Source organism: Pleurodeles waltl, chromosome 7 (genome assembly GCF_031143425.1).
Source record: "Pleurodeles waltl isolate 20211129_DDA chromosome 7, aPleWal1.hap1.20221129, whole genome shotgun sequence".
Taxonomy (NCBI): domain Eukaryota; kingdom Metazoa; phylum Chordata; class Amphibia; order Caudata; family Salamandridae; genus Pleurodeles; species Pleurodeles waltl.
In genome coordinates, this window is record NC_090446.1 from 533,728,486 (window position 1) to 533,753,032 (window position 24,547).

Genomic DNA, 24,547 nt, shown 5'->3' on the forward strand with positions numbered 1-24,547 from the left:
TCCAGCAGACGGGCAGACTATCCAGCAGCACAGCAGTCCTTCTTTCTGGCACAGTATCCGCAGGTCCAAGAGTGTACTGAACAGTTGGTGTCTGAGATCCTACTTTTATTGGTTCTGAAAGTTGGGAGAAGCTTCTAGAGAGTGGTTTTGAAGTGTATGGAATTTCCTGCCCTCCCCCCCCCCCCACCCTGGCACCAAGCTAGTTGAAATAACTGTGCAGGGTAGTTCGGCCCTTTGTGTGAAGGAAGAGCTGTAAGTGGGGCTCAGCTCTATCTCCTTCCATCCTGCCAACAGATTGCCCATTACAGAGCACCTAATCCCTCTATTGCGTGATTGCCTGGGAAAATGTCATAAAGTCTGTCAGTTACACCCAGTCATGTGACCCAGGCCATGCTATAGGCACAAAACTTTCTAAAAGTGGCATTTTTATAACTATGATCAAAGCATGGCTTTACCATTAAATAGGCCTCTTCACCTCAATTCCAAAGACATCAGTAATGATATAGCTTCCAGCTCTCAATTGGAAATTACAGTTTATTAAAGTAATACTGAATCCACAGTGTTATCCTATAGAAGGGGTAGGCCTCACAGATTAGGGGTTTTTCACTACCAGGACATATACAACTTGAAAGTAGATGTCCAACCTTTTAGTTACACAGCATCCTGCCCTGTGGGATACTTAGGACTTAGCTTAGGGATGTTTAAGGTTTGGCAAGGACATTTTAATGCAAGCTTAACAAGGCAATTTAAAACTGCATTTAGGCTGGAATAGTAGACCTGGGCAATGTTTTAAGGTGCTACTTAATTAGGTGGCACAATACATGCTACTATGAGTAAATTTAGATTTGAGTTTAGACTTTAGGTTTGAACTTAGACGTTTGCTCTAAACTGAACCAGGTCCCTTAAGTATGTGTTTGGTGACCTCCCAAAAACAATAATGAATAAATATTTTTTTCCATGCCTAAAATGTATGTTGTGTAGTCAGAGCTGAGAAAGCATCTGCCAGGTAGTGAACTAAAACAGACCAATCACTGGGGAGTTGTACACCTAGAACACATATTGGTTTCATGTCTGAGAACAGACAGGTTTAGAACAGTCTTTGTAATTTCGGCAGGTGGTGGAGACTTAAATCATTTTGAAAATGCAGAAAGTGCTGTTGTAGGACTGGCACACCAGTTGAATAGATAAAACATCTTACCTTTGGTCGTCCATTGTCATTTGATAGCTAACATTCCTCAACTGATCCAGACTCTCCATTTCATACTGTGAAGAGTAACACATATGAACCGATGAGATATTGGCACATTCTTTGCATCTGATTGAATCTGAATTGCTTTTATGTTTTTTTTTTCAGGCCCTATTCCCAATCCTCCTACACTGTCTGCATTGGAATGTATCAGCTCTCACTCACCAACCCTAATGCGGTGTGCTCTGCAGTCAAAAGAATCATTTACAACAGTCTGTACACTGGCACAGAAACACCTGGGGACATTCTGCTACTGGAGCTGGCGACGACAGTGGTCTTTACTGATTTCATCATTCCCATCTGCCTACCAAATTCCACTACCGAATTTCCATCTGGGTTAAACTGCTGGGTCACTGGATGGGGAGACATTGGCAGTTCAAGTGAGTGTGGTTTGGGGTTTCGGTAACAATGACACCAAGGATGGTTAAAATGTTCAACCAAATGTTCAGTCAGTTAATGCACCTGATGATATGATCTGATTGTAAACCTGCAGGCCATAAAGTAGTATCTAGAGTGAACCAACTCAGCATTCCATTTGTGTCGAGACTGAATTACGTAATAGCAACATCTTCTGTTTAACACATTTTATTATTATTACTTTATTACTGCTTGTCCAACCCTCAAAAAAGGAAGAAAGAACTTGGAGCCTCTTGTATTATGGGCAGTTCATATTGTGCAAGTTGTACACCAATAAGTTTGCAAACTGCATTTTTAGATACTAGTCAGTAGCATCACAAAAAGTTCGTTGACAGACTTTGGCAATACTGTCATAATCTGCAGCACACATTCAACTGTGTATGCTGGCCTCGTACAGGGATGCATGTTTCTGAAATTCAGAGGTGCTCGAGTCTTCCACTGTAGAGGAGGTCAGTGGTGCATAGAGAATGTGGGGGCTCTTGCAGCGGCAGCCATCGCAAATGTCAAGGGAGAAATGCAGGGACAACGACGGGAAAACAATTTGAAAACGTTTAAAAAAAACACTTACCGTTCTCACCGCCTCCTGTTGCGTTGCTCTTTTGCTCCTGATGGTTGGTGTCCCAGCATTCACTTGGACACCAGCGCAGGCTCCCCAGCAAACCTGGCACTGCTTTCATGCTAAACCTAGCATTAAAGAAGCGTCCGGATTGGTCTAAGTAGCTTAGCCAGCTGCTCAGACACTGCCCTGGGGTCTGTGCAGTTTCTCCAGCCTGGCTGTTCAACACAGCCGGGCTGGAGAAATCTAAATGTGCATGTGTGTTTGGCCGGCTTGAGACGGGCGCCCAAACACAGGTGCGCACTTAGTGCCAGATGTAGGAAGATTCCAAATTGCGACTTGCAATTTGCGAGTCCCAGCGACTCGCAAATTGCAACTCGCAATTTGGAATGCAGAAAGGTGTCTCAGACACCTTCTGCAACTCGCAATGGGGTCGCAAAGACCCACCTCAATAATATTAATGAGGTGGGTCGCAATTTGCGACCCCATAGCGATTCAGGGCACTCACGGGGATGGTGGCCTGCTGGGAACAGCAGACCACCATATCAGTGACTGCTTTTAAATAAAGCAGTCTTTTTTTTTCCAAAGTGCAACCCATTTTCCTTAAAGGAAAACGAGCTTCACTTTGAAAAAAAACCCGAAACCTTTAGTTTCGGTATTTTTCAGGGCAGGTAGTGGTACATTGGACCACTGCCTGCCCTGAAAAATTATTTTTTATGCCAGACACAAAGGGGAAGGGGTCCCATGGGGACCCCTTCCCGTTTGCGTCTGGGTTACCATCCACTTCAAGTGGATGGTAACTGCGCTTTCATTTGCGACCGCAATCGCGGTCGCAAATAAAAATGCATAGCATTGCGACTCACAAATAGGAAGGGAACACCCCTTCCTATTTGCGAGTCAGAAATGCATTTTGCGAGTCGGTTCCGACTCGCAAAATGCATTTCAACATAGCAAAGTGGCTTTAGCGACTCGCAAACAGCGATTTTCGCTGTTTGCCACTCGCTAAACCCTTGCTACATCTGGCCCTTAGTGCACTCTCTCCTCCTCTTCTCCCCCACCTCCCGTGGCCCAGACACGCCCCTCTCTGCACTGCTGGGAGATGAAAGATAAAATCATAGCAAACTGTTGTTTTATTTTTCATCTCCTAGCTCTTGGCCAGGGGGGTGGCGCTCCGCCACCATTGTGGAAGAGCTGCCCCTGGCCTCTTGGTGTGAGTCTTTGCGGTGATTGTACTACATGCAACGCACAAAAGGAGACAAAATAAAGTACATTACCCAGAGAGACACCAGACTCTCACAACATTTACAATGGTGGTGCCATTCTTAGGACCATTAAGCCTGATACACAAATGTAAGGTTATATGTCTAGGTCTACTCACCTGTAGCTTTACTTCTAGGTGTAAATCTTCAGTTTTTGCTTGTTATCATTTCTAAGTGGAGATTTACTCCACACTGCTAGTGGAAATGTAGACTTTAGAATCTTCACCCCATGAGCAGACCTGCGACCGGACCCTGAGGCCAACTCCCCTAACCACCCAACCCCACACTGTGCACAGCCCTTTGGCCGTGCGCTGTGTTAGTTGGCCACAGCCTGTCTCTCTGTGTGTGAGAGTAGGTGTGATAGGGTGTATCTGGGAGTGAATGTGGTTGTGAGAGTGTGTGTTTGTGTGAGAGTGGATGCATCAGTGTCTGTGTGGTTCTGTGAGTGGGTGCATGAGGGTTTCAGTGGGTCTGTGAGTGGACACCTGGACCAGAACCCTCAATTTTACAATGTGAGGGTCTGAGCCTTTAACAATTATGCCACAGGTGAGTGCTTACTGTGCTTTCACTATTTGAAGTCATTGCATGGAGGGACCATGCAATGACCATCTCTCTCTGTCTCTCTCTCGTCCATCCCATTATGAGATGGAAGAGAGAGTGACTGATAGGGCTGCAGGGGGAGCCTTAAGGCCCCTGTGGTTCTAGCCGGCTCCCCATGTCCTTTAGGAGCTGGCATTGCTCCCCTAAGCAGGGAGATACTTTTACTAGCAGCCCCCTGCTTACAAGAGCAATGTTTTCATCTCTCTCACTGTACACATATTTGCCTGCAGGGAAGACTTTGTTTTGTGCATGGAAGAGCTGCTTGACAGCTCTCTCTTACAGAAAGTGGACTTTGTTTGCTTTTGTTTGATGGGAGCTCTCAGCTCCCACCAAGCAAAAGCAAATAACCACGTCCTGGGAGTGGGCACCCTGAAACATAGCAGGAGCCGGCCCTGGAGTGCAGCAGTCCCCAGGGCTCACATTTCAAATGTACCAAAGCATAGAAATTCACCAGTTATAGTTATAGTTATCTCAAGTAACTATGACTTGTGTCCTAAGGTAACTATAACTCATGCCCTCACCAGGCACTGCTAATTACCACAAATTACTCCAAAATAGTGAAGAAAAAACTGTGCATGGCAAGGGCATGAGTTATAGTTACCTTAGGGCACGAGTTTTAGTTACTTGAGATAACGCTAACTATAAATGTTGAAATTTTATGGTTTAGTATGTTTAAAATGTGAGCCTAACTATAACGTCCCTGTAACCTTTGTGTTTGTAGGTGAATATATATATATATATATATATATATATATATATATATACACATATATATATATATATAGGTGGTACTGTAACGGCTCCGGCCAAGCAAGAGAAAACACTAACTCCACTCTCTGCAAGCCGGAAATGCTCCAGCTTGCTGGGATCGGAGTTTTCATCAGTTATCCTGCCCTCTGTCAGGTGGGCAGGAAAACAGATGAAAGACTGCTCTCTCACACAGGTAGATGTGGCTGGGGCCTAGGAGTTGTGGCCCCTGAGCCAAAATAGGGCCTTGAGCCAGGGAGGGGGGAACGAGTGACCCCCTACCAGTATTATTTTTTAGTAGACCCAGGGAAAGTGGGGGTCTCTGGGGCCCAGGGGTCCACAAGGCCACCCTTCTTATTTTTTTATTTAGCTGCAGGGAGGTGGTGGTTCCATAGGACATGGTAAAGTCCCAGGAGGGGGGTCTATGTGGTCTGCCCTCCAATGATATAATGAAGCCCTGGGGAGGTGGTGGTACCCAGGACTCAAAAAAGCCCAATGGAATGGGTTCTGTGCGCGCCCCCTCACCGTTTTATAACAAAGCTCTGGGGAGGTGGTGGACGCAAGGGCTCCAAAGAGCCCTAGGAGTGGGGCCCTGTCAGGCCAAGCCCTGCGGCCAACCACTGCTGCGCATGGCTGAAAGCCATGCATGGCTTGGGCTTTGGTGTATACAGGTCGTAGGCTTTAGGGCCTGGCCCAAACCTTGCCATGCACAGCTAAAGGATATGCATGGTGTGGGGTTTTGGTCCTCCAAGGGGGTTGGCCTCAGGACCAGGCCACAGGCCTGGCGCTGTGAGTGGTTAGATTAACATAAGCAATTAAAAGTACTTAACTTTAAAAAACAGACATTCAATGAAAAAAACAAAGGTTAAAGGGATGTTATAAATAGGAAACATTGAAATGCACTTAAAAAAAACAAAGGTCACAAGTATGTTATAGATAGGGTCATATTTACTTGCACAAAATCTTAGAAATTTAGCAGTTATAGTTATGATAATCTTATTCTTAAGTAACTATAACTCTTGCCCTAAGGTAACTATAACTCGTGCTCTCAGCATGCACTGCTAATTACCCAACATATTACATCACTCATCTTTGATAACATCATTGATAATATCAATGCAACATTTGCAGTAAAATTATTGAGGAGAAAACTGTGCATGGTAGGACCAAAATGCATTGCCACTCTTCTTTTCATGCAATAAATGGAGGGAAATACCTCAAAATTATGAGTGTAAGCAGCATGGTCCTGCCGCTTGAGTCCTGCACCTCGGAAGAGCGCCATAGCCTCCCAAGTACAGAAACCAGCTGGAGCGCTTTAGATTTATATATTTCATGACTTCCATATATTACATAAAATTCCATAGTGTGATTATAAGTGAAACATGGTCTTAGCAGGGCATTAGGGCATTAGAGGACTTTAGTGTATATTTCTTCTCCATTTTCTTTTTCATTGATGACTAACATGCCTGTCTCTTTCGAGGATTCCCTTGTGAATTTCTTCTTCACTCCCAATAAAGGATGGTAGGAATACAAAATATGATCAACTGATTCTTGAGGATTGCTATATAATCAGCATTGAAGGACCTTCTCGAAATTTTGCACAATGAACCATTATGCTGGAAAAGCAGTGAATATAGTCAAAAAGAATGCAATTTTACAGCAGCAGTGACATTTACTTTAAGCAGGATTAGATAATTATTGAATAATCCTTAATTGTGCATTTAGTGTAGACACTGACACTATGGTGGTCATTATGACATTGGTGGTCTATTCCAAAGACAGCTGTGGTGACGGCTGCCAACAGACTGCCACAGAGGCAGATATCCACCCACCAGATTATGAAACACAAACACAAAACTGATAGAAACCAGCCACAACCACAAGTCCACCATACCCAACGAAGGCGAAAAACGGTCAGACCCACCACCCTCACTGCTATGCCAGCAAAACACCACCCTCCAAATAATGACCAACGAATCACCACAGCGGACATCCAACGGCGGTCAACCATGGGCGGTGCACACCTCCGTGGCAGAATTGGACACCCAAAACCACATCAAGCCTACATTGGCCAGAACAAAAAAACCACACCTGACACAAATACACACACCCTACACACCGACCAACAGCACTATAAAACACACACCCACATACCTACAATCCTTTGCAAACACGAAAGACTACTACACCTTGCCAGGCCAATCCCATAGAGAACTGCACACACACACCACAACTACCTTTTCATCCGTCACACATTATACACCTAACCACAACACTAAACATCCTCTGCACAACCCACACAACACAACAGGCATGTCTCCCGCAAAAGCACCCCGTTTCACTGATGAAGAGTTGCGGGTGATGGTGGAGGAAATCATCAGGGTAGAGCCACAGCTGTTTGGTGCACAGGTCCAGCAGATCTCCATTGCCAGGAAGATGGAGCTATGGAGGAGGATCGTGGACAGGGTGAACTCCGTGGGACAATATCCAAACACAAGGGACGACATACGAAAGAGATGGAATGACCTACGGGGGAAGGTGCCCTCCATTGCATCAAGGCACCAGTTCGCCATCATGAGGACTGGTGGTGGATCCCCTCTTCCTCCCCCACAGTTGACAGCATGGGAGGAACAAGTCTTGGCAATCCTGAGGGCCTCACTGGAGTCACTGGCGGGCTGGACACTGGTAAGTCACCATTACTATCTTACCTCCACCGATACCTGCATGGCATATCACCCCCTCACCCTGACTCCCTACACCCCACTCCATCCCACCCAGTGCACCACCCAAATGACTACACCTAAATGTCTACCCCTACATGCACTACCCACTGCAAGGACGTCCCTCCCAGCTCTGCATGCACACCCACCAGCAATGCATGGACAGCATGTAGAACTACCAATCCCACAATCCAACACCATACACTACCAAATGTGGGAGGACAACACCAAACCCATAGGGAAAGCTAGAAATGTGGAATATGTGACAGACAATGACCCTGACATTACACTTACATCCCCACAGGTGCCTCAGCCAAAGTCAGCGGCAAGCAGGAGCCACGGCAACCCAGTCCTCCACCAGAAGATGCCCTCAGTGATGGTAGCAACTCTGGATGTCCCGAACTGGTTGAACTCCCTGGCTCATCCCGGACTACTGGTCAGTCGGCTTCCACATCTCACAGTCAGTCCACCACAGGCCCACCCCCTCTGACTCCAACACCACAGCAGCCACTCAACGTCCCCAGACCCCTTTACCCAGGACACGTCAATCAATATTGTGCCCACCTGTACAGGGTCCCGAGTTGACACCACAGAGGCAAAACGATGAAGGTCCTGGTGGAAGTGGGAGTGGGCCCACCGGCACAGGGGGCCAGGGACAGTCGAAAGTCAGCTGTGCACCAGGGGGAGGCCAGGCCCCCGGAACCGACTGCCCAGGAGGCACTCACACATGTCCTGGGGGCATACCATAAATCCCAGGACAGGATGGGCCAGCTGATCAGCATCATACAGGAGAACCAGCGGCTGCAGGCGGTACACCATCAGGAGGTCATTCGGCAGTTGCAGGGCCTAAATGCCAACATGGCCTCCATTGTAGGGGTGCTGGATGACATGGGCAACACCATGCGGAAGAACAGAGCACACCAGTGGCCCACTTCCACCAGCCAGTCCACTCAACAGCCATCAACATCTGCTGCAGCTAGTGGACAGGAGGACCCGCCACAGGACCAGCAGGCCACCAGCACCCCTCTCCCTGCAGAAGGTAAACTACCCCGCATACATTCCCTTTGACCCAGACAGTCACCAGAGATTGTTGCCAAGACCAAGACCACCGCCAGGAAATGAGCCTCTCCAGAATGTCCCCCGTTGTGCCACTGAGTCACCTTGTTCACTTTGGACTGCCATTGCTCCTCTTCCTATGGCCCCATGGGCACAGGACCTGTGCTACAAACAAACTGGGCCACTACTCTGAACATTTCCTCAACCATCACCCCACTGTATTGCCCCGTCCCTTCATTATTGTCACTTCAATAAACACCCTTGGACACAAGTGGAGTATTAGTGCTTTATGAGACAGAAATGTATAAAGTATTGAACTGTATTATCCTGTGCAAAAGTCCTGTAATGTGCCAATGTATCCAACAAATGTGTCTCAGCAGTCTGTAGTCATCACATCAGTACACAGTTTGAACCACACCAACATCTGCAAAAAGGGAAGGCATAAGTGACAGTCAATTGTAATGGAAAGGTAGTGATTGGCACAGCACAGCTGGCGCACAGCACTTAACTAAAATGGAGACATGAAGAGATCAACAGTCTTACCTGAATGTCATTGGAAGTACTGCTATATGATATATGTCCTACTGTCCACATCCTCCTCCTCACTGTCCTCAGTGTCCTCTGCTGCCACAGGTGCATTGTCACCCCCCTCCTCCTGCAGGTAAGGCACATGGCGTCTGAGGGCCAAATAGTGCAGCATGCAGCAGACCTCCACAATCTGGCAGACCTTCTTAGGGGCAGAGCATGGGGATCCCCTGTTAAATGGAGGCACCTGAACCTGGCTTTCAGTGGACCAATTGTGCATTCCACAATCCTCCTGGTATGGCCATGTGCTTCATTGTACCGATTTTTAGCCCCTGTTCTTGGATTCCTATAAGGGGTCAAGAATCAGGACAGGTTTGGGTAGCCGGAGTCACCTGGAAGAAGTGAGGGACTCATATTAGTCATGTACAATGTACACTGACATACATTGTGTGGAGACTCAAGCTCACCTATGAGCCACACCCTGTGCCTCTGTAGTTGTGCCATCACCTGGGGGACGCTGCTATTCCTCAATACATAGGTATCATGCACTGATCCAGGAAACTTGGCAGTGAAGTGGGAGATGTATTGATCAGCAATGCACACCATCTGGACATTTAGAGAGTGGTAACTCTTCCTATTCCTGTAGACCTGCTCATTTGCCCTGGGAGGGACTGAGGCAATATGGGTCCCATCAATGGCCCCAATCACATGTGGTATGTGTCCCATGGGGGAGAATCCAGCCTTCACTGTAGGCATACCTTTAACCTGGGGGAATGAGAGGTAGCTGCTCATGTGTTTGAGCAAGGCAGCTAAAACCGTTCCAAGCACGATCGAGAACATTGGCTGTAACATTCCTGCAGCCAAGCCCACAGTCACCTGGAAAGAGCCACTTGCCAGGAAATGGAGCACTGACAGTACCTTTACAACAGGGGGAATTGCTGTAGTGCTACGGATAACAGGAATTAGATCAGTTTTCAATTGTGCACACAGCTCATTGATTGTGACCCTGTCCAGACGATACGTGAGTATGATGTGCCGGTCCTCCAGTGTAGCCAAGTCCTCAAGTGGTCTGTACATGGGTGCTTGCCTCCTCAACCTCATCCTCCGCAGTGGTTGGTATCTAAGTGAGCCAAAATTAAAATGTGCACACAGTACACAGTGGATGTATGTGTGTAGGAAACAGGAATTGTGTAGGTGTGTACAATCCATAGCATTGACGCACATATATTGGTCCCACATGAGTACTAGCATTGGGAAATGGCAACCGCCTGCCCTGTATACAGGGACAGGTGCAAGGCGGTCAGCACCCCCATTAAACTCCTCATTGGCTAACATGGAGCTCTATGGAGTACAGGAACAAATGATGATAAACACTGGCGGTGATGGTGTTCACCGCCGCGGACATGACTGCCATTTCCTATTAACCACTTCACTTAATTCCTGATTCTCTCCGGATCAACATCTCTACTGCGTGTGCTGCTGTGACCTGTGTCTGAAACCTACGATGACCTGTGCTACAGAGGAAAGGGCCCCAGCCTTCACATCGGAGGAGCTGGAGAAGCTTGTGGATGGAGTCCTACCCCTGTATGCGCAGTTGTATGGGCCTCCAGACCAACAGATGAGTACATCATGGGTACATTGGATGCGGCGTGGCTGCATGTAGATGTATGTGTGTGCTGGCGGCGCGTCATTTGGAGTGGTGTTTGGTAGCATTTAATGTGTATGCAGAGGTAGGGTCATGTGCGTGCTTAATGTGGGTTATATGCAGAATGTAAGCCATTTCTGTTACAGAATGAAGTGTTGCGTCCATGGCGTTCTCCTGTCTGTGTCTCCTCTGCAGGTCAGCGCCCATTAGACAAAAGGGTTGTGTCAAGCCATCGCCAAGCATGTGCAGACCCTGGTGTCCATAGCTGGCAGAGCACCCACTACAGAAAATGGTGGAAGTACCTGAGACACTGGGCCCGGAAGACCACAGAGGCCCAGCTGGGGACAGCCTCCCAACGTGGAAGGGGTGCCTGTCAGAGCCTGACACCCCTAATGGCCCGTATACTGGCAGTGAGCAATCCTGAGTTGGAGGGGCGCTTGAGGGCGGCACAGCAGCCACAAGGGGGTGAGTACAGGCTGTGTAGTATTTACTTTTTGTCATTGGGTTTGGGTGCAAGGTTCTAGTCAGTGGGTGCCCAAATATGCCGCTTTAGCTTTTCCAGTGTGGTCCTGCTTAGCTATGTAGGGTGGTATGTATATTTGGTCTTGGTAAGTAGCTAGCATACCATGGCAGACAGCGCTTAGTGAGTCCCAGTAGGTGTGCAGATGGTAGTGCTTGGGTACTCTACTGCAGTTGTACCCAGGTAGTGTTTTGTCATTCAGGTCCATACTGCACTGTGTCAGCCTCAGTGAGTTATTGTGATGTGTATGCCATATGTGCTGTTGTCGCTGTGATTGACCCTGTGCTCCCTCTCTTTCTCCCCCACCCTCTCTCCTTTTCTCATCCTGTCCTTGTGTGCATTAGCATTTTCTGGTGAAGGAGCAGGGGCACCGACGAGTGGGGGAGCTGCACCCCATTTGACCCAGGAGGCGGAGAGCACAGACATCGAGGGGACCAGTGGGTTGGAGGGCAAGGGGAGCACCATGGAGGAGATAGGAGCAATGACATCAGATTCTGATTCCTCCTCCAATGGAAGCTCCTTGGTGGTGGCAGATCCCTCTGGGACCACCCCAGCTACAATATCTTCTGCCACCTCCCCTACCAGAACTGCCCTCCCACTAGCCCTCCACCCAGTTGCCCGTTCCCGCTCACCCAGGAGGGTGGGATTCTCCTTCGCCCCAGGCACCTCAGGCCCACGTCAGCCCTGCTGACCTCAGTGAGGAGGCTATTGACCTCCTGAGATCCATCTCTGTAGGGCAGTCAACCATAGTGAATGCCATCCAGGGGCTGGCATCCCAGATGTTGCAATGCAATGCCTTCCTGGAGGGCATTCACAGTGGCTTGGCTGGCCTACAGAGATCGTTACAGGCTCTGGCTTCCTCTCTGATGGCAGCCAGTGGCCCTGGTTCATCCGTCCCCCCTCCAACTACCTGTTCCCAGACCCAAAGCCCTCTTCCCCAACCCATCCCATGCACACAATCTGACAGGCATGCACCCAAATCAACAGACAGGACTCGCACAGACAAACACTGGCACCACACTTCAGTCCACAGGCACACACACAGCCAACACACACAGGCACATACTTCAACAGCCACTGCCTCCACTTTCTCCCCCTCCTCCTCCTCCCTAACAGTCACATCAACACCCACACCTGCAAGCACTGCATCATCAGTCCCAGATCCTGCCACTAGTACAGCCTTGCCCACAGTCACCACAACAACAGACACGCAGACATGCACCCAATACATCACATGCGCAGTCACCACCACAACTGTCACAACCTCATGCCGCACACCAACCTCACTTGCAGACACCACAACAACATATGTCCACACATCCTGTTTGTCCTTTCCCACCCTGTCTGCCCCCTCCAATTATACATAAACGCTCTCACCCAGACTCTCAACAGCCATCCACCTCACACCCGCACATCGTCCATGCACCTGCACCCAAGTCCAGCACACCTACTCTTCCTACAACCACTCCCTCTACCTCCACTCCCAATCCTCCTCTCACAACCCAACCCCTTGGTCCTAAGAAGCTTTTCGTTTCCCGCCTTGACCTCTTCCCTCCACCCCCATCCTGCCCATAAGAGGAAGATCCCTCCCACCCCAGCCCAGTACCTCCACCTCCCGTTTGCCTCCTGTTCCTCCCCCTAAGACTTCAACTGCCACTAAGTGGCACATGAGTGGCACTCTGGCCCCCCGCCCCAAGCCCACTCCTCCACCCACTAAACGGTAGGGTAAAGACCCGCCCCCTCCCAAACCCAAGCTCAAGGACCCTCCTCCCAAAAAGAAACACCCCGTCATCCCCACCTCCTCCTGCCCCCTGAGGTGCTTGCCTATTTCAAACATGATACCCCTGCCCAGAGGCTTAAGGCTAACATTGGGCCAGCCAAGGTCCCTTTGTATATAGTTGCCTCAGTTGTGGGTGCAGGTCCAGCGAAATACAGAGGTCGGATCTAAGGTATGTGTCCTGGCGTGCTTTACTTCTAGCTTATGTTGCTGTTGATTTACTCTGCAGATTGTTCTGGGTGTGTGGTATGTGTGTTTGGTGTGTGTTGTATGTGTGGGTGTGTCACTCTCCTCTCCCTCCCTTGTGTGCTAGGCGGCTGTACTCACCGTCATCGCCTTCGTCGGTGTTGGTGCTCCTGGACTGCCATCCCGTGTACAGCATCGGCAGGACTTCGGTGTCCATGACGACCGCAGACTCCTCTGTGTCTCTGGAGGTGAGTGCCTATTTTATATGATGTGTCTCAGCCAGGCATTTGGTGGTGGTGGTCCCGGCCCAAATCCTGGCTGTCTGCTATGTAATAATGTGGTGGGCAGGTCGTTGTCTTCCGCCTGCCTGAAGGGGGCTACCGACATGGTCAGTGGACTGACCGCACTGGCGGTTGGGGTGGTACATTGGCTGAGTATGGGAGGGATCACCTCCATGGTCATAATTTGGCAGTCTCCACCTCCAGCCTGGCGACGGTACTACGGCTATCATGGGCGTGGTGGTCAGCTGACCGCCAATCTCAGAATGAGGGCCTTCATTTTACTCTGTATTAAAGAAAGCAGAGATATCTTCTTTAGTAAGAAGCTCCACTAATTTTTATTCAACTCTTCCCAATTACCCAGCTTATGGTAATCCAAAATCTTACCTAGGTAATAAGATATTACATTCACCCAAGTAACCAACTTCTTTAAAACATCTGTCTATAGCTAGACTTTTAATGTATCTGATTCAGCATGCGCGCACAGTGACGGATAAACTGGAATGTAATATAAATATTGAAACATTTACAGTACCCATTAATCTGTAACACATTCAATTTAGAGTGGTTATAGCCCAACCAGTCTACAAGACCAAATTCATATTTCCCTTGAATGCTGCCAAGGCTTAAACAGACTCCCTGCTATCATAAACTAGGTTTAGTCTCTTTTCGTTCCCCTGTAATACCTAGTCTATGCTGCTTTATATCTAATTCAATTTAGGGTCACACATGACTCCTAAACTTGGATTTTCAGATACAGGATGCATTTTTTTGCAAATTAAAGCAACACCAAGGTAATTTAGCTAATGTCTAACCATTTCTATTCTGATTGGGCTGCGTTTTTGAATAACGACCATAGAAATAGCAATATACTAATATCATTGCTAAAATATCTATTATTAAAATATAAACTTAAGAATCATGAAATGTAAGAAACACTAATGTTGATCACAAAAATATCAACATTCTAAATAACCACAATAACATAATTTCACCCATTAAAATATAAAGATCAACAAGATCAAAATGTCGTCATTAAAATAAAACAATATGAACATATTGATAAAGAGATCTCATCATCAGAATTATCAATAACTTATATTTAAAAAATAATCATTGATATATGTCTATACTAAACCCTCAAAGCACAATATGCATATTATATGAAAAAGTTATTTTACAACAAATATAGACCATATGCATTGACAATATCAGGAACAACATTGATATAGATTCAAAAGTGTAACACCTGAAAAAAATACCTTGAAAAGATCTAGAGTTACAAAATAGTAAAGTACAACTAATCAAAAAGAGGCATAACTCGAGGAGACACCAAACATTTGATGTGCCTGCACACTAACCAAATAAGATTAAAGCCTGTTACTCTGTTAGACAAAAAAACTGCTTAAGTGACTCCAAGGAAGTACATATTATTTCATTCTTTAACAATGATTGACTAGGTGTGAAAGTAACTCAAAAGAATTATACTTAAATGTTAATTGTAAAAAATATGTTATCATGTCTCTTAGTAATTGCACTACAGGTAGAAAACAGCAATATAGAAATGACAACCTCTACAGCAAAAAAAGGAACATATCTTTTCATGATCATCACCAGTAGGCAGTTATAGTTAGGACCTAGTTTCCATAGGAAAAGTGGTTTTTGTTTTGCCAATAACTTTGGCACCATTTGGCAAATTGTAACAACATTTTCAAAACTATTATGACATTTATTTAGCTGCTGTGTTAAAAGTTTTTGTGGTGATTCGTCAAGCGAGGGCTGAGAAAAACGGGGTGATCCAAAACGCTTTTTTGCCAAAGTGATTTTGATCATGCGTACAGCCCTACAGCTTGATGGAATTACACCAAGTTTGGCAGAAAGGTAGCTCTTGGTCCATAGAGCACCTTTTTTTATATTTTGGGTATATCCATTCAGATGTTTTTGAGATATTAAAAGAAAACTAAGGCCCTAATTACAACCCTGGCGGTCAGTGATAAAGCGGTGGTAATACCGCCAACAGCCTGGTGGTAACAAAAATGTAATCATGACCACGGCGGACACCGCTCAGACAGACAGCCACTTTAACACACCGACCGCCAGGGCGGATTCAACAAGCACGACGGCAGTAACTGCCAAAAGCCAGGCAGAAGAAAATGTACTGCCCACTCTATTATGACCTGCCTATCCGCCACCTTTTCCGGGGTGGTACCAATGATATCAAAAGCCTGGCGGAAACAGAGCTCAGATATCAAAGGACTCACCTGTGGAGAATCAGGGAACAGCCACGATGCCATGGAGCTCGAGTTACAAATTTTTCCCATGCTCGTCTACCTTCTGCTACATTATGAACACCAACGCCACTGAAGACGACCACAGTGAGTACTTCTGCCTAGCACACAAGGGAGGGGGAGAATAAAGAGAGTGACACACACACGCAACACACACACCCCCACCCCCAACACCATACACACAACCAGAAGCAGCATCATAAGATATTTACCCCATACCCCTGAGGAATAATGCAAGGACATAATGATTTGAAGAAAGTGAGTGTAATATGATAAAATACTATGAATAAGTGCATCAAAATCCAAATGTATATACATATTTACAAATGTAGGGACACTGCCCAGTCCTCAATGTCCGTGGGCCACAGGGTCACAACACATAGGCCAAGGCCCCACCTCACTCCTGCAAAAATACGGAAGGAACACTGCAGGGGCATCAGGTCAAAAATACACAGGCACCTCAGGGGGACAGGGAATGGGGGGGGCACCTCAGGCGGAAAGTGGTACAACACCACTGGTCCTGGAGGGGGGCAACATGCCCTGTGCGCTGTTCTGGGGAGTACAAGGCCACAGTCTCTCAAGTGGGTGGTTTGCCCACTACTGTATCCTGTGGAGTGCAAGGCCACAGTCTCTCTCGTGAGTGGCTACTTCCACTGGTTTTGGAGGGGGCATTGTGGTCATTGTGCTTCTTCCTGTGTAAGATGGGGTGAGTGGATGGCTTCTCCACTGGTTCTGGAGGGGGCATGTGCCCCGTGAGCTTCATCCTATGGAGGATGGGGTGAGTGGATGGCTTCTTCCACTGGTTCTGGAGGGGGCATTGTGTCCAGTGTGCTTCTTCCTGAGGCGGCTGGGTGAGTGGATAGCTTCTCCACTGATTCTGGAGGGGGTATTGTGCCCAGTGAGCTTTATCCTATGGAGGATGGGGTGAGTGGATGGCTTCTTCCACTGGTCCTGGAGGGGGCATTGTGCCCAGTGTGCTTCTTCCTGTGACGGATGGGGTGAGTGGATAGCTTCTCCACTGGTTCTGGAGGGGGTATTGTGTCCAGTGAACTTCATCCTGTGGAGGATGGGGTGAGTGGATTTCTTCTTCCACTGGTTCTGGAGGGGGTATTGTGCCCAGTGTGCTTCTTCCTGTGGAGGATGGGGTGAGTGGCTGGCTTCTCCACTGGTTCTGGAGGGGGCATAGTGCCTAGTGAGCTTCATCCTGTGGAGGATGATGTGAGTGGATGGCTTCTTCCACTGGTTCTGGAGGGGGCATTTTGCCCAGTGTGCTTCTTCCTGTGGAGGATGGGGTGAGTGGATGGCTTCTCCACTGGTTCTGGAGGGGGCATAGTGCCCAGTGAATTAATCGTGGAGGATGGGGTGAGTAGATGGCTTCTTCCACTGGTTCTGGAGGGGGCATTGGACCCTGTGATGCAGATCTTGGGGAGTGAAAGGTCACAGTCTCTCACCTGGGTGCCAGACCCACATGATTTGCAGGGGCCAGGCCGCACAACAGCCCATAGATGCAGGACTACACACTGTCCGCCGGTGGTGACGGCTGCTCAGTGGTGGCAGTGGTGCTGGTGGTGGTGCTGGCAGTGGTGGGGGGAGGTTCCAGCCCTTCCCCTGCATCCTCAGACGGCTGCCCACTGGAGCTGCTGCTGCTGGCAGTGGTGCTGGTGGCAGTGTTGGTGACGGTGCTGCCAGTGGTGGGGGGAGGCTATTGCCCTTCCCCAGCAGCCTTGGATGTCTGCCCAATGGAGCTGCTGGCAGTGGTGCTGGTGGCGGTGCTGGCAGAGGTTGTGGGAGGCTCCAGCCCTTCCTCTGCAGCCTCGGACGGCTGCCCACTGGGGCTGCTGCTGCTGGCAGTGGTGCTGGTAGCGGTGTTGGGAGTGGTGAGGGTAGGCATGATGCTGATGGTGGGAGTGGATGAGGATGTAATGCATGCAGGTGTGAGTGTAGACGCAACTGGGAGGGAGGTGGAAGATGAGGAGGAGGGGGACACAGTGGAGGCAGTGGATGTTGGTATGACTGCATCTGGATGGTGTTTGTGTGAGTGACTGTGGGATGATGTGTGGTGCTTGTGTTTGCTTTAACCACTCCTGTGTGTTGTCTTATGTGCATGCTGGTCTGCCTGTGTGCTTGGGATAGGTTGTGGTTGAGGGGAATGGGATTGGGTAGAGGAAGTTAGAGGTGGGAAGCTAGAAACAGAGCTATGGCTGCCATCGGAGAGGAGGCCAGAGCCTGAATTGATCTCTGTTGGGCCCCATGCCAGTGTGAATGCCCTCCAGGAATGCATTGGTCTGTTGCATTTGGGCTGCCAGCCCCTGGATGGCATTCACAATGGTTGACTGCCCACCAGAGATGGATCGCAGGAGGTCAATAGCCTCCTCACTCAGGGCAGCAGGACTAACTGGGGCAGGGCCTGAGGTGCCTTGGGTGAAGGAGATGCCCACCCTCCTGGGTGAGCGGGCATGGGAAATTCGCTGAGGGACTGCTGGGAGGGGTTGCTGGTTCGGGGGTGGCAGCTGTACGTGTAGTTGGGGTGGGTACAGAGCTGTCCACCACCACCAGGGAGTTTCCATCCGAGAAGGATTCACTGTCCTAACTGTCCACTCCAGACTCCACCATGGTGCTCCCCTCGCCCTCCATCCCACTGGTGCCCTCACCGTCGGTGGATTCAGCCCCCTGGGCCCTGTGGGATGCAACTCCCTCCGTCGCCGGTGCCTCTGCTCCTCCGCCAGTTGATGCTAATGCACATAAGGACAGGGTGAAAAAAACAAAAAGGTGGGAAAAGACAAAGGAAACACTTGGTCAGTGGCACTAACAACACCACCGTTGGTGTACATGACATACACACACAGGAACAGTCCTACGCACTAGGCAATGCACTACCAATCACAATGCTAGTCACCAGCCCATTGACACCTAAGGCCAAATGCTGCATACCTGAGACCCACAGACCCCTGCCCAGTAGTAGCTGCCTACTATCTTGGTTGGAGGAAGTTTACATCAGACCCTGCCCAACATGGACCTACCCTGAAATGTCCGGCCTGGCCTAGGGGCACCCACAGGCCGACATCCCCCACCCGGATACCACCCCACCACGCGCAAGTAGTATATTGGGGCACAGTACTCACCCCCTTGTGGCTGCTGTGTTGCCCCCAAGCGCCCATCCAGCGCCATCCACAGCACTGAGACCGCCCTCATCACCTGCACAGATGACATCAGGACCAGAGTGGACAAGGGCGACACCGTCGCCCTCATCCTCCTAGACCTCTCTGCAGCCTTCAACACTGTATGCCACCAAACCCTCCGCACACGCCTTTTTGACACCGGAATTTGACACAAGGTCCTGGACTGGCTCACCTCCTTCCTCGCCGGAAAGAACCCAAAGAGTTTGCCTCCCTCCATTCCGGTCTCCAGCCACCAAGATCATCTGAGGGGTCCCCCAAGGATCCTCCCTCAGCCCTACCCTCTGCAACATCTACATGGCCCGTCTCACCAACATCCTCCACCCCCACTGAATCACCATCATCTCATATGTAGAGGACACCCAGCTCATCATCTCCCTCACCAGGAACCCAGCCACTGCCAAGATAAACCTGCACGCCGGACTCCTCGACATCACCAAATGGATGACAGCAAGCCACCTCAAACTAAACTCAAACAAAATGGAAATCATCATCTTCGGCCCCAACAAGACGGCATGGAATGACTCCTGGTGGCCCACCACCTCAGACCCCCCCCCAACACCCACCTCCCACCCACATAACCTTGGCATTGTTCTAGAATCATCTCTCTCCATGACCCAGCAAATCAACGCCATATCATCCTCCTGCGTCAACACCCTTTGCATGCTACGCAAGACTTTCAAATGGATTTCTTCAGAAACAAGAAGAACAGTCACCCATGACCTCATCAGCAGCAGACTGGACTATGGCAATGCCCTCTACGCAGGGACCACAGCCAAGCTTCAAAGAAAACTTCAGCTAATTCAGAACACAGCCGCACGTCTCATCCTCAACCTCCCTCGCCACGAACACATATCCACCCAACTCAGATCCCTACACTGCTGCCCATCAACAAAAGTATCATCTTCAAAGTCCTCGTCACGCTCACAAAGCCCTCCACGACACTGGACCGGCCTACCTCAACAAACGAGTAAACTTCCACACACCAACTCGCCAGCTCCGCTCCGCCGACCTCGCCCTCGCTACAGTCCCCTGCATCTAACGCACCACCTCCGGCGGCAGATCCTTCTCCCGCCGTGGGGCCAAGACCTGGAACTCCCTCCCCACCACCCTACACAAGACCCAGGACCTCCTAACCTTTGGAAAGTACCTTAAAACATGGCTTTTTTAGCAGTAATCGGCAACCCCTCCCCCCCCAGAGCCTTCAGACCCTAATGGGTGAGTAGTGCGCTTAAGAAATTATTTGATTGATTGATTGATTGATAGGCCACTGCCAGTATGCGGGCCATCAGTGGGGGTCGGGGTTCGACGGGAACCCCTTCCTAGTTGGGAGGCCATCCCTAGCTGGGCTTCTGCCGTCTTCCGTGCTCGGCGTCTCAGGTCCTCCCGCCCTTTGCGACAGTGAGTGCTCCGCCTGCCGTAGACCCCCAGGGTCCGCATGTCCTTGGTGATGGCATGCATATACCCTTTTTCTGATGGGCACTTACCTGCGGGGAAATGGACACAGGTAAAGATATTAGTCCGACCGTCCTGCCTGTTACACTCAAGGCCCACCATAGCAATTCACATCCCCTTACACATAGACATGGCCACACATACATGCAGCACGCTGCCCAGAGCCCTTCCACCAACCCCCCCTACACGAGGCCTTGACATACAGCACTCCATGCATTCATGCCCCTGCATCCTGCTCACAGTGTACTCACCTGTTGGTCTGGAGGCCCATACAGCATTTGGTACTGGAGTACATGCAGTGTAGGTCCTCTCCTGTTGAAGGTCAGGGAGCAAGTGAGTGAACAGATAGAAAATGGCATTCACGTCCACAGCGGTACGTACCGTCGCCGCTGGCGTACAACAATATTGGCTACTGTAACCCATAGGGCCCAATGATAACCAATGAGAAGTTGCACAGCGGTTCTCGACCACCTACCGCAATGGCTCACAACATCAGCGGAATTACCTCATTTCCACATGTCCCTCTATACAGGACAGGAGGACGCCATTTCAGAGGGGAGGGCAGGACATGGCACCTAACTGTGTCACAGTAAACATAAGCACCATTTGGACATATCCAACACTATAGTGTTACAATCACAACATGCACTGAAGTGTAGTGTTTGGAAATATGAGATAATGACCAGCTGCTCACCGTTTTGCCCCATAGATTGCAACCACTGCTGATGAAAAGGAGATGGAGACATCCCCTGTGTACAAACCCCTGGTGGACTTGGCAACAATGGATGACAAGCACATTATCCTCACCGATAGACTGGACAGGGCCACAATCACAGAGCTGTGTGCCCAATTGGAGCCTGACCTGATATCTGCTATTCGTCACCCCCACCGGGATCCCCCCTCTTGTGCAAGTGCTATCAGTGCTCCATTTCCTGGCAACTGGCTCCTTCCAAGTGACAGTGGGCTTGGCAGCAGGAATGCCCTGATTAAACACATGCGCAACTATATCATTTTCCCCAGGTGGAGGATTTGGCCACAGTGAAAGCTCAGTGATTGCATTTGTCCCCCCCCCGAGAAATGAACAGGTGTTCAGAAATCGAAAGACCTTTCACTCAATGAATGTGCAGAAAGAGTGCCTGGCGGACCAGTATATCTCCCATGTCAATGCAAAGTATCCTGGGTCTGTGCATGATTCCTTTATCCTGAGGAATAGCAGCATCCCATATGTGATGGCTCAACTCCAGAGGCACCGGGTGTGGCTAATAGGTGATCCCTGGTTCCCAGCCAGTGGATGTTGGTGTATGGGTATGGTGTGGGCCTTAAGGGTTGGTGTGGCTAAAAGTTGCCCCTCGATATCTGCAGGTGACTCTGGTTACCCCAACCTCTCATGGCTACTGACCCCTGTGAGGAATCCCAGGACAAGGGCAGAGGAACGTTACAATGAGGCACATGGGTGAACAAGAAGAATTATAGAGAGGACATTCGGCCTCTTGAAGGCTAGGTTTCGTTGCCTCCAACTCACAGGTGGTTCCCTGTGCTACTCACCCAAGAAGGTCTTCCAGATCATCGTGGCATGCTGTATGTTGCACAAGCTTGCCTTATGTCGTCAGGTGCCTTTTCTGCAGGATGATGAGGCTGGAGATGGGCGTGTGGCAGCAGTGGACCTTGTGGACAGTGAAGATGAGGAGGCAGAGGATGAGGACAGCAGAAGTGCAATAATTTGTCAATACTTCCAATGACACACAGGTAATACAGTGTGTAATCTCACTTATAATTGACAGTTTTGTGTTTGACATTGTCACTGGCAGGCTGATTTACCCACTTTTATGCCCACTCACTGTACCCTTTGGCATCTCTATTTGCAGATATTTGTGCCTCACTATCGCTCCTGGTGTGTTGATTGTAGCCAACTACAGTTCATTCCTATGTATACATTACTGTACAGTTGTATTGCAGTGTTTATACCTTGTTAAACGAATACATAGTAAAATCATTTGACATACTCCATACTTGTATTTTTTTTAAAGGGTGTTTATTTAAGTGCTAATAAGTAGAGGGGGATATGCAATGGGCTAGGTTGATGGTGGAGGAAAGTCCAGGATAGAGTCCAGTCTCTGTGGATCACAGGTGCATTGTCAATGGGGGCATAGGAAGGGGAGCAATGGCAGTTCAAGGTGGACAGGGTGACAGAGTGAGACACAAGGGTGACATTCAGGAGAGTCTTATTTCCTGGCGGGGTCTTGGCAATAGTCGTTGGCTTCTGCCTGGATCGCAGGGAATGTTTGTGGGGTGGTTCTGCTTCTGAAGGAGGAGGGGTTCTGGTGGCCTGTTGGTCCTGTGGTGGGGCCTCCTGTCCACTACCGGCAGCAGAGGTGCAGGGCTGTTCATCGGTTTGGCTAGTGGTAGGGGCCCGGTGGTGGGCCACTGACTCCCTCATAGTGTTCGCCATGTCTGCCAGCACGCCCGCAATGGTGACCAGGGTGGTGTTTATTTCTTTCAAGTCCTCCCTAATCCCCATATACTGTCCCTCCTGCAGCTGCTGGTTCTCCTGTATTTTGTCCAGTATCTGGTTCATCCTCTCCTGGGAATGGTGGTATGCTCCCAGGATCTTGGTGAGTGCCTCCTGAAGAGTGGGTTCCCTGGGCCTGCCCTCCCCTTGTCGCACAGCAGTCCTCCCAGTTTCCCTGTTATCCTGTGCCTCTGTCCCCTGAACCATGTACCCACTGCCACTGAACCCAGGGCCCTGATTGTCTTGGGTTGGTGGGTTTGCCTGGGGTCCCTGTAGTGGTGGACACACTGCTGATTGACATGTCCTGGGGACAGAGGGATGGGCCTGCTGGGTGGGTGCTGTGCTGGTGTTTCCTGAGGGGGAGGCTCGGTGGTGGTTTGTGACTGTGGCAGGGGAACCGACTGTCCAGAGGTCCCTGAGGGGCTGGGCTGGTCATCTTGATCTAGGCGTGCAGAGCTGCTGTCATCACTGTGGGCCTCTTCTGTGGGGGGACTGGATATGTCTGGCACCTCCTGTCTGGTGACGTTGGGTATGGGTCCTGTTGGGGTGTAAATGCGTAGTTACTGTATCTGTATGTGCCATCTTGTTTAATGGGTGAGTTACCCTCTACTCCTGTGCTTGCATTATTGTATTTGCCCTTGTGTGATTAGTGATTTTGGGGTCTGGGGGGGTATCTGTACTGGACATGCTTTGGTGATGGGGGTCCATGCATAGCTGTTGCATGCAGGGCTTGGTATTGGGATGGGTGGGTTGTGATGGTGGGGCATATGTGAGGTGGTAGAGTAATGGGGTGAGAGTAGAGGTATTAGTTTCTGATGGCATGCAGGTAGGGTGGGGGATGTAGTAGTAAAGATTTGACTTACCAGAGTCCAGTCCTCCTGCTACTCCTGCAAGGCCCTCAGGATGCATGATTGCCAAGACTTGCTCCTCCCATGTTGTTAGTTGTGGGAGAGGAGGTGGAGTCCACCGCCAGTCCTCTGTACTGCTTCTGGTGTAGGTTGTTCCACCTCTTCCTGATGTCATCCCGTGTTCTGGGGTGCTGTTCCACTGCGTTGACCCTGTTGACAATTCTCCGCCATAGCTCCATCTTCCTAGCAATGGAGGTCTGCTGCACCTGTCATCCGAAAAGCTGTGGCTCTACCTGGATGATTTCCTCCACCATGACCCTGAGCTCCTCCTCAGAAAACCTGGGGTGTCTTTGAGGTGCCATAATGTGGTGTGGGTGATGTGTGAGCTGATGTTTGTTGTGCTGTGTGATGTGTTGTGTTGGTGTGTGTTCTTTGAGGTGCGTGGATGTTGTATGAGTGATGGTGTTGTGTGCCTTTGGATGCTGGTGTTGTGTTTGCTATTCTCTCTCTCTGTGCATCTTCAAAAATGTGTTGTAAGGGGTTGTGGGTAATGTGGGTGTGTGTTTTATATTGGATTGGGTGGTGTGTGTGGTGTGTGTATGTGTATCAGGTGTGTGTATTTTGAATTGTCCAATGTGGTTGTGTTTTGTAAGTCTCTGTGTATTTTGAACGCAGTGGTGTGTACCACCAATAGATTACTGCCAATGGATTACCGCTGTTGAAAGACCGATGCGTTGAT

General features: G+C 49.4%; 1 protein-coding gene across 1 annotated transcript in view; it reads left to right on the forward strand.

The window, feature by feature from the left end:
• The window catches only part of LOC138304302 (serine protease 27-like), a 422,171-nt gene that overhangs the window by 239,954 nt on the left and 157,670 nt on the right, over positions 1–24,547 (forward strand). The window contains exon 4 of the mRNA XM_069244254.1: positions 1,355–1,626. Coding sequence (XP_069100355.1) covers positions 1,355–1,626 — 272 coding nt within the window. The remainder of the gene's footprint in view (positions 1–1,354; positions 1,627–24,547) is intronic.